At 41.0% G+C, this 11,161-nt stretch overlaps 1 protein-coding gene across 3 annotated transcripts; it reads right to left on the minus strand.

The window, feature by feature from the left end:
* Positions 1-2,192: 2,192 nt before the first annotated feature.
* On the minus strand, positions 2,193-10,216 carry LOC135534111 (zinc finger protein 180-like). 3 transcript variants are annotated; one of them, XM_064961247.1, is made up of 3 exons: positions 9,724-10,216; positions 4,983-7,557; positions 2,193-3,959 (listed from the first exon to the last, which is right to left on the minus strand). In XM_064961247.1, the coding sequence occupies exons 2-3, from the start codon at positions 5,341-5,343 to the stop codon at positions 3,358-3,360; spliced, it is 963 nt and encodes a 320-aa protein (XP_064817319.1). In that variant the 5' UTR covers positions 5,344-7,557; positions 9,724-10,216; the 3' UTR covers positions 2,193-3,357. The 3 variants fall into 3 exon arrangements, 2 of the variants coding, with proteins under 2 accessions (XP_064817319.1, XP_064817318.1); XM_064961246.1 differs by having other exon boundaries at positions 2,193-3,977; XR_010454636.1 differs by lacking the exons at positions 2,193-3,959; positions 4,983-7,557 and adding an exon at positions 7,564-8,519.
* Between the last annotated feature and the right edge of the window lie 945 nt (positions 10,217-11,161).

The following is an 11,161-nucleotide window of genomic DNA, read 5'->3' on the forward strand; positions in this document are numbered from 1 at the left end:
CACTCTTCTGGGAAGGCTTTCCACTAGATGTTGGAACATTGCTGCTATAACAACCTCCACTCTTCTGGGAAGGCTTTCCACGAGATGTAGGAACATTGCTGCTATAACAGCCTCCACTCTTCTGGGAAGGCTTTCCACTAGATGTTGGAACATTGCTGCTATAACAGCCTCCACTCTTCTGGGAAGGCTTTCCACTAGATGTAGGAGCATAGCCGCTATAACAGCCTCCACTCTTCTGGGAAGGCTTTCCACTAGATGTTGGAACATTGCTGCTATAACAGCCTCCACTCTTCTGGGAAGGCTTTCCATTAGATGTTTGAACATTGCTGCTATAACAGCCTCCACTCTTCTGGGAAGGCTTTCCACTAGATGATGGAACATTGCTGCGAGGACTTGTTTCCCTTCCAAGAGCATTAGTGAGGTCGGGCGATGAGGCCTGGCTCGCAGTCAGCGTTCCAATTCATCCCAAAGGTGTTTGACGTTTTTAATGTCAGGGCTTTGTGAAGTTCTTCCACACCAATCTCAACTAACCATTCATGTAGTGAACTTGCTTTGTGTACAGGGGCATTGTCATGCTGAAACAGGAAGGGCCTTCCCCAAACTGTTGCCACAAAGTTGGAAGTACAGATTCCTCTAGAATGTCATTCTATGCTGTAGCGTTAAGATTTCCCCTAACTGGAACTAAAGGGCCCAAACCAAGAAAAACAACCCCAGACCATTATTCCTCCTCCACCAAACTTTACAGTTGTCACTATGCATTGGGGCAGGTAGTGTGGCATCCTCCAAACCCAGATTAGTGCGTCGGATTGCTAGAAGGTGAAGATGATTCATTACTCCAGAGAATACGTTTCCACTGCTCCAGTCCAGTGGCTGTGAGTTTTACTCCACTCAAGCCGACACTTGACATTGCCCATATTGATCTTAGGTTTGTATGCAGCTGCTCGGCCGTGGAAACCCATTTCAGGAAACTCCTGACAAACAGTCTCTTGTGCCGATGTTGCTTCCAGAGGCCGTTTGGATCTCGTTAGTGAGTGTTGCAACCAAGTACAGACGATTTTTACACGTTACACTCTTCAGCACTCGACGGTCCTGTTCTGTGAACTTGTGTGGCCCACTACTTCTTGGCTGAGCCGTTGTTGGTCCCAGATGTTTCCACTTCACAATAACAGCACTTACAGTCGACCAGGCAGCTCCAGCAGGGCAGGAATTTGACAAACTGACCTGTTGGAAAGGTGCCATCCTGTAACGGTGCCACGTTGAATGTTACTGAGATCGTCAGTAAGGCCATTCTACTGTCAATGTTTGTCTATGGAGATTGCATGGCTGTGTGCTTAATTTTAAACACCTGTCAGCAACTGGTGTGGCTGAAATGGCCCAATCTACTAATTTGAAGGGGTGTCCACATACTATTGAATATATAGTGTATTCCCCCAGCTGTCTGGTCCAGGAGAATATCACCTGTGATGCTGTCTGGTCCAGGAGAATATAACCTGTGATGCTGTCTGGTCCAGGAGAATATCGCCTGTGATGCTGTCTGGTCCAGGAGAATATCACCTGTGATGCTGTTTGGTCCAGGAGAATATCACCTCTCACAATATTGGGGCAGCAGGGAAGCATAGTGGTTAGAATGTTATGTAAGGATCAGACTGTATAGGCTATATTACATGTATTTAGTGTATTATTGGGGCAGCAGGGTAGTGGTTAGAATGTTATGTTAGGATCAGACTGTATAGGCTATATTACATGTATTTAGTGTATTATTGGGGCAGCAGGGTAGTGGTTAGAATGTTATGTAAGGATCAGACTGTATAGGCTATATTACATGTATTTAGTGTATTATTGGGGCAGCAGGGTAGCCTAGTGGTTAGAATGTTATGTAAGGATCAGACTGTATAGGCTATATTACATGTATTTAGTGTATTATTGGGGCAGCAGGGTAGTGGTTAGAATGTTATGTAAGGATCAGACTGTATAGGCTATATTACATGTATTTAGTGTATTATTGGGGCAGCAGGGTAGTGGTTAGAATGTTATGTAAGGATCAGACTGTATAAAAGCCAAGTACTAAGAATGAAGAGTCAGTTCTTCCATGGAATTGTTCGGCTTTGTTACTGTTTGTAATAAAGTCTAGTTGAATTCACAGGTTCTGGTTTTGGTGAAATAGTTGATTCAATATTTTCCACAACAAAAAATTAAGTTGTTTTCAAGTCATTATTAACAACAACCTGAAAATAAATATTTAAAACCTTCAACTAAAACCAAACGTATATTGGACGTTGGGTATAATCTTCTTTTCAACGTCTTTTCAATGACATTTTGCTAGGTGGTACAGCCCAATGTCAAAACACAGCTTTAATGGGTCCAAATGAATAACCAATATGCAGAAACCATTTGTGATATTGAAAACCTAAACATAAAATGTAGTATCTGCACAAACATCTGCAACAACAATCAGATTACTTGTATTTTTTTAAACAAGCACCTTTTAAAATGCATGAACACCAGAAACACTGTTGTTTTGACAAGAAGCAATAAATCACTGATATCAATTAGGGGGGAAATCAGGTTGTTGGTGCTGTTGAAACTAACACAACTAAAAAAACACATGGAAATAGGAGATATATTTTACCTCCCTGGTTAGAGGACAACCTGCAGAAGACAGTCAGCTACATTTTGGAGAGATGCATTTAAATTTAGAGGTCGTTAAACAAAGGAACGCAACACTCATTTTTCATCACTCATCGATATCATGTTGAAATCATTTGTGTGAAAGGGGGAGATGAGTTTGTCCTGTTAAAACTAACAGCTCAAAAACCACATGGAATCTGGGAATAATGTGTACATCAATGGTTGGAGGACAACTGGTAGAAAACATCTAGCTACATTTTGATTCAAGTGGGTCACCAATGCTGTAAGTGTAACACAGCTCTTTTTGTGTTAGTCACTTTCTGTTATATCATATAAATAGCACTCTTTCAATTCAGAGCCTGGATTTTCCCCCTGAGGCTAATATCCATATCATGCAGAAATCAATTGAACAGGGGGCAAACGTTTAGTGTTCTACATTGTGACATCATTAAAATACTGCTACTACAATGTTTAAACATTCTACATTGTGACATCATTAAAATACTGCTACTACAATGTTAAAACATTCTACATTGTGACATCATTAAAATACTCCTACTACAATGTTTAAACATTCTACATTGTGACATTAATTCATTGATATCATGAAACAACTCCTTCATTAATGCATTTTCTGATGTTTGATCAGAGATCTTTTATCAGAGTATCTCTTCCCACATTGTTCACAGCTATAAGATGTCTCTCCTGTGTGTGTTCTCTGGTGTACAATCAGATGGCTGGATGTAGTAAAATTCTTCCCACATTGTTCACATCTATAAGGTTTCTCTCCTGTGTGTGTGTTCTCTGGTGTACAATCAGATGGCTGGATGAAGTAAAATTCTTCCCACATTGTTCACAACTATAAGGTTTCTCTCCTGTGTGTGTTCTCTGGTGTGATACCAGGTTGCTTGACTGAGTAAAACTCTTCCCACATTGATAACAGCTATAAGGTTTCTCTCCTGTGTGTTTTCTCTGGTGAGATAACAGGCTGCTTGACTGAGTAAAACTCTTCCCACATTGATCACAGCTATAAGATTTGTCTCCTGTGTGTGTTCTCTGGTGTACAATCAGATGGCGAGATGTAGTAAAACTCTTCCCACATTGATCACAGCTATAAGGTTTCTCTCCAGTGTGAATTGTCATGTGTACTTTTTGTGAATTTGATCTTAAGTAACTCTTCCCACAGTTAGAGCAGCAGTGAGATTTCTTCCCTGTTGGTCTCCACGGGTGTTTCTTGAGGTGTTCTGATCGGGAGGGACTCTTCTCTGCCTCGTCAGCTTCATGATGTTGTTGAGGCTCCCCAGAGGATCCACGATAGTCACGTCTCTCTCCTGTGTGAACAACAAAGTCTGACAGATGGTTAAAGGCCCACAACAGCAGAAATCCACTGTAAAAGGTGATGCCAACAGCGTTGCCATGATATTGTACAACAATTGACGTCTGTAATGAATGTTAAAATTATTTGACAATTGTCTTGAGACAGTCAAGTGAGCAACAATAGTCATATTTTGTCTTATTTTCACATTAGTAGTAACATCGATGATTGGAGGCTAGAGATAAGTTATTACAGTTGCTGAACCCCTAAGCAGTGTGCCAGACAACCTTTGGTCACCAATATAGGCCCCTTTCTGTGTTTGCTAAAATAGGCGCACAAGGGCAATTAATTGAATGTGAGAGTGGTTACATTTATCCAGCCCCCATCCCTCAGCTGTTTACCAAACCAAGTCTCAGGGCAGCCATTTTGTTGCTGTTTAAATCCTAGGATGTCCCTTTAAAAAAGCCAAATCAATCGATCAACCAATCTGCAGTTCAAACAATAACAAAGATGCCATTCCACCACTGTTTTGGTGATAAGATGATGGATGGGTCTGGAGAAATGTAACTACTCTCAAATTCATAGACAGACCTAAGGATGCAGGGACTGACCATCCACGAAATCAACATGATAGTTTTAACCATGTTGAGGCTAAACAGTGTTGATTTACATTGTTTCTAAACATTGGCGTAAAAAATCTTATTTGGGGTTCTGATGGGGTACAACAGTTGAACTAAGCTCATGAGGTACAGTGCCTTGCGAAAGTATTCGGCCACCTTGAACTTTGCGACCTTTTGCCACATTTCAGGCTTCAAACATAAAGATATAAAACTGTATTTTTTTGTGAAGAATCAACAACAAGTGGGACACAATCATGAAGTGGAACGACATTTATTGGATATTTCAAACATTTTTAACAGCAGTTTTCAGTTCTTTCCACACATTCTCGATTGGATTCAGGTCTGGACTTCCCCTTTAACACCACACATCAGTTCAACAACTGCAGAGTTTGTGCCTCTGTTTTTAAGACAGTACTTACTAGTGTTAATCACGGCCCGGTTTCTCAAAACCATCTTATGGCTGAGTTCAACGTTAGAACCACAGGATGCCTTAAGAAGCGTTGGGGAAACCGGGCCCAGATGTCCAGTTTCCTCTTCTTCCTCCTCCTCCTTTACCGATGTGACAGTCATCTCCGCCTCCTCCTCTTTCAATCTGAACGAGTCTTCCTTTTCTTCCACTGAAACGTCTTTCTCTTCTTCTTTCACGGTAACAGCTTCACCCTCTACTTGATTTTGTATTGAAACATCCTTCTCTTCCTCCTCCTCTTTCGGGAGAACTTCTTTCTCCGTCCAGAAGACCTCCTCTTCTTTAGCAGGAGGAGAGCAGCTTAGTGAACTCATGGTCGGGGATGTTCGCTAGGTAGCATTAGCAACTAGCCTCATTCTAAGCTAATTTAGCAAACCAGCTAGCTGACAAACAACGTAATTATATAATTAAATGGGTCAACACGTACATAAGACAGAAGTGTGGTTAGTACACAGCGACTAATATACACCAAAACAGTATAAAGAGAGTGAATGTTGTAGCTATGTTTGCTATTAAGCTACCGAGGTGTCTAACTGTTGTTGTTGAAGCAGCGTCCCGTCCACTAGATTATACGTCACACTGGCAGCATCGCCTGAACCTAAAAGACGCACATCGCCATCTGCTGACTGGAGTGGCAACGCAGTTGAGGAACCAAAAGTTTATTTTTTAATTAATTAAAGTTGATTATCATATTAAGTCGTTCATAGAAAAGCATGTGTTGATTGATTCGTTTTTAATAATTTAGAACAAACTTTAGACCCACTACATTGAATTGAACCATAGAACCATAGTTCTGACATGGATCATTTTGACCTGAGGCATATCTTTTATCAGACTAAATGTGGTTTATTCAATTCTTCCAATTTTTCATGACTTTGTCAATCAACTTGTTCTTAATAAATCTAAATCATGGTTTAGTGTTTCTGTATCAATATGGACTTTTAACAAATTCAATTCCTTTGGAGTCATTTTGACACCAGCCAAAAGCACCTTTGATAAATAGGACATTTATTTCAAATCAGAATCAAATCACATGTTATTGGTCACATACACGTGTTTAGCAAATGTTATTGCAGGTGTAGCAAAATGCTTGTGCTTCTAGCTCCGACAGTGCAGTAATATCTAACAAGTAATATCTAATAATTTCACAAATCTAAGTATTTGAATGTAGGTTTCTCTGTAGACATGATCCATCCCACCAGAGGGTGGAGGGGCACCTGTATCAGTGGTTTTGACCAGATAGACACCTGCAGACACACAGTATAGTGCCTCCCATGTTCTCTCCTAAGATTGGACTTTCTATACCACGTATCACCTGACTGTGTACAAAACTGCCAATGATAGAAACCTCTTCCAGTGGTATACAGTGTATTCATTAAGTATTCAGACCCCTTCACTTATTCCACATTTAGTTACGTTACAGCCTCATTATAAAATTGAGTATGTTTTTCCCCTCATCAATCTACACACAAAACCCCATAATGACAAACCAAAAACAGATTTGAATTTTTTGCAAATGTATGTACTTAAGTATTCAGACCCTTTGCTATGAGACTCGAAAATGAGCTCAGACATCCTTCTTCCATTGATCATCCTTGAGATGTTTCTACAACTTGATTGGAGTCCACCTGTGGTAAATTCAATAAATTAGACATGGTTTGGAAAGGCACACACCTGTCTATATAAGGTCCCACAGTTTACAGTGCATGTCAGAGCAAAAACCAAGCCATGAGGTCAAAGGAATTGTCGGTAGAGTTCTGAGACAGGATTGTGTCGAGGCACAGATCTGTGGAAAGGTACCAAAAATGTCTGTAGCAAACGGTCCCCATGAACACAATGGCCGCCATCATTCTTCAATGGAATAAGTTTGGAACCACCAATACTCTTTCTAGAGCTGGCCGCCCGGCCAAACTGAGAAATCGGGGGAGAAGGGCCTTGATCAAGGAGGTGAACAAGAACCCAATGTTCACTCTGACAGAGCTCCAGATTTCCTCTGTGGAGATGGGAGAACCTTCCAGAAGGACAACCATCTCTGTAGCACTCCGCCAATCAGGCCTGAATGTAGCAATGATTAAATTGTCAAAATTTATTTCAATGGACAATTCTGTGAACTGTTCTGTGAAAGGTGTTGGCTCGAGATGAATTGCAGGAGCTTGCAGAGATGTAGTCTTGCATGTTGTCTACTTTGATGCTAATTAGCATTTTCAAATCAGAGAGGAAAGAGAGACAAATATATTGATAAAAGTATTTGTAAACATTATGGATCCCCATTAGTTCCTGCCAAGGCAGCAGCTACTCTTCCTGGGGTTTATTATGGATCCCCATTAGATCCTGCCAAGGCAGCATCAACTCTTCCTGGGGTTTATTGTGGATCCCCATTAGTTCCTGCCAAGGCAGCAGCTCCTCTTCCTGGGGTTTATTGTGGATCCCCATTAGTTCCTGCCAAGGCAGCAGCTCCTCTTCCTGGGGTTTATTGTGGATCCCCATTAGTTCCTGCCAAGGCAGCAGCTACTCTTCCTGGGGTCCAGCTAAAATAAAGGCATTTATACCATTTTAAAAACATGACAATAAATTCACAACACACTGTGTCCTCAGTCACCTCGTCCCAGAGAGGTTTCCATGGTTATCAAAACATCACACCAGGTTGAGTCTAAACAAAACAGCCCTGTGGGGAAAATGAATGGAACCATCTCCCTGTTTGACCTCTAGTTGTTATGGATATTATGACTCTTCAGAGACACACAGTGGACGTGTCAAAATATGTTCAAGCACACTTTATTTAACCTCAATGTTATCTAGTGTTTACATGGCATTGTAGATTTTAGCTGTATATAGTATGTATTTTGGATGTTTTCAGTGTGTTTTCAACCCTTTCAGACAATGGATTAATCACAATTAAAAATAGTGCACTAACATTACACAGAGTGAACTCAAGTCTGACAGCCCAAACAAACACACACATTCTCAGTCAGAAACACAAGTCAGAACACAGCCTCTCGATTCTCTCATGTGTTTTCAGGTTCTCTGACTGGGAAAATGTCTTTCCACAATGAGAGCAGTGGTATGTCTTCTCCTCCTGTGTATTTGTATGTATTCTTTCATGCTCTTTCAGGTACCTTAACCGGGTAAATCTCTCTCCACACTGGGAGCAGCGGTACATCTTCTTACCTGTGTGTGTCCTCTCATGCTTGTTCAGGTTTCCTACCTGGCCAAAACTCTTTCCACAATGGGAACATTGGAAAAGCTTTTCCCCTGTGTGTCCCCTCTCATGCATTTGCAGGCTCCCTAACTGGGTAAACGACATTCCACATTGGGAACAGTGGTAAGGCTTCTCTCCAGTGTGTATTCTCTTGTGTTCTCAGGCTCCCTGACTGAGTAAAACTCTTCCCACACTGGGAGCAGTGATGTCGTCCTGCTGGTTTGGACGTCTCGGGGTCTGGTTTCCCTGAAGGACTCTCCCTGCTGTCAGAAGGAGAGTCTGGTCTCTCTCCTGTCAAAGACAAACAGATGATTTAATTAAACAGAGACCTGAATGAAACCTCCACATGACAAAACTTCCTCTGGTGTTTAATCTAGACTAGATCCCTCAATCACCTGAAGTCAGTTTTCACACGTGTTATTAAAGCCACTACAAAATGCAGGTCTCTGTGTGGTTCTTAGTCAGAGAGGCCTATAGAATGTTTTTATTTATTTATTTCACCTTTATTTAACCAGGTAGGCAAGTTGAGAACAAGTTCTCATTTACAATTGCAACCTGGCCAAGATAAAGCAAAGCAGTTCGACACATACAACGACACAGAGTTACACATGGAGCAAAACAAACATACAGTCAATAATACAGTAGAAACAAGTCTATATACGATGTGAGCAAATGAGGTGAGATAAGGGAGGTAAAGGCAAAAAAAGGCCATGGTGGCAAAGTAAATACAATATAGCAAGTAAAACACTGGAATGGTAGATTTGCAATGGAAGAATGTGCAAAGTAGAAATAAAAATAATGGGATGCAAATGAGCAAAATAAATTAATTAATTAAATACAGTAGGGAAAGAGGTAGTTGTTTGGGCTAAATTATAGGTGGGCTATGTACAGGTGCAGTAGTCATTGTATGTTGTAGCGTTTACACCAGTCCAGCCAACGCTTGACACTCCAGCAATGATAAAGTACTTTATGATGAGGCGAAAATTAAATAAACGATTTGGTATCATTTTATTATAGAAGATTGAATAAGTGTGCTTCAAACGGTTTGCTTGGAATGATTTGTAGCCATCGTCTGGACGACCTGTGCATGAGAGTCCATTCAACTCAGTTTCCCGACCTGAAAAAACGCCATTCCGTAAAGTGTATTCGCGCACGCAAATTCAGGAAGACACCGGATGGCCTGACCGCGTTTTGCGACTGTCGGCTCACTTGACCGCAGTCAACGGTGGGCTGGAAATCGCCTCCAGTTTAGTACAGTGGAACTGCAGTATTGAATGAAGGCAAGTCCATTCCGTGAGACATTTAAGTTGTGATTTTGGGTGCAAATCCATTGTTAACGTTTAGTTGTTGGCCAGCTTCTTGATGGTATTCACATCTTACAGTGTAGCTTTATCAATTCCTACATTAAAAAACGGCATTTAAGATCAGAACTAGAGTAGAATGCCGCTTTAAAACCACGTATCAGTTCAACAACTATTTTCAAGATAGAACTTACTGGTGTTAATCAGATCTTCTGTCTCCTTCTCTTCTTCCCTCTCCTCCTCCTTCAATATGACAGTTATCTCTCCTTCATTCACTCCAAAAAAAGTATAATCGTTTTCTTCCTCTTCTTTCTGTGTAACAGCCTCACCCTCGACTTCTTCGTTTACTGTGACATCCTCCTCTTCATTCTCCTCTTTCACGACAACGTTCAGCCAAATACCTTCTTTCTCCTTCCAGCAGACCTCTTTTTTAGCAGGAGGGCAGCAGCTTGCTGAGCTCATGGTCGGGGATGTTAGCCAGCTAACCTAGCTAGTTAGCGACTAGACTAGTGATAGGCTCATTTATCAAGCTAGCTACCGTTACCTGACGAAACGGAAATATGACATGAAATGGGGAAACTAGTTAAAAGACAGAATTATGTTCCAAATACAGAAGTAAATATAGACCGAAGCAGTCTGAACAGCTTGAACGTTTCCGCTCGGAAACTACAGAGGTGACTGACGAGATGTTGTTGAAGAAGCGTCCCGTCCACTACATTATACGTCACTCTGATAGCATCGCCTGAAGAACGCATATCGCCATCTGTTGACTGGAGTTGTTAACGCAAATAAATGTTTATTTTATTTTTACATTTATTTCATTAAATAATAATATAATGGTCAGACAACTGCAGATTTGTAATAAGTATGAATTTAAAACCTACTTCCACATTCTGCCAACCCAACAGATGTTTCTACTACAGGGAATATTAACCAATGAGGTGGGTCTTTCCACATTCTACCAACCCAACAGATGTTTCTACTACAGGGAATATTAACCAATGAGGAGGGTCTTTCCACATTCTACCAACACAACAGATGTTTCTACAATGAAAACTTTCAGGTTCATTGAAGTTAAATTCCCAAAAAGCCTGAACAGGTTTGGTCATTATCAGGTATTGGAGCGTTGAAAGATGATGCACAACAACGGTTTCTTCCACGAAACCATGACAACAATAACCACCGCGGTCAAAATAACTGTAAAGTTATTCTCCATCGAAACGACTACCGCTACAATCGACCTGTTCGCAACACATGGGTATTGGATCTAACCTCATTGATCTGCCAGTAAGCTATGTTTACATGGGTATTGGGATCTAACCTCATTGATCTGCCAGTAAGCTATGTTTACATGGGTATTGGGATCTGACCTCATTGATCTGTCAGTAAGCTATGTTTACATGGGTATTGGGATCTGACCTCATTGATCTGTCAGTTAGCTATGTTTACATGGGTATTGGGATCTGACCTCATTGATCTGTCAGTAAGCTATGTTTACATGGGTATTGGATCTGACCTCATTGATCTGTCAGTAAGCTATGTTTACATGGGTATTGGGATCTGACCTCATTGATCTGTCAGTAAGCTATGTTTACATGGGTATTGGGATCTGACCTCATTGATCTGCCAGTA

Source organism: Oncorhynchus masou, unplaced genomic scaffold, assembly GCF_036934945.1.
Source record: "Oncorhynchus masou masou isolate Uvic2021 unplaced genomic scaffold, UVic_Omas_1.1 unplaced_scaffold_3030, whole genome shotgun sequence".
NCBI classification, from domain to species: domain Eukaryota; kingdom Metazoa; phylum Chordata; class Actinopteri; order Salmoniformes; family Salmonidae; genus Oncorhynchus; species Oncorhynchus masou.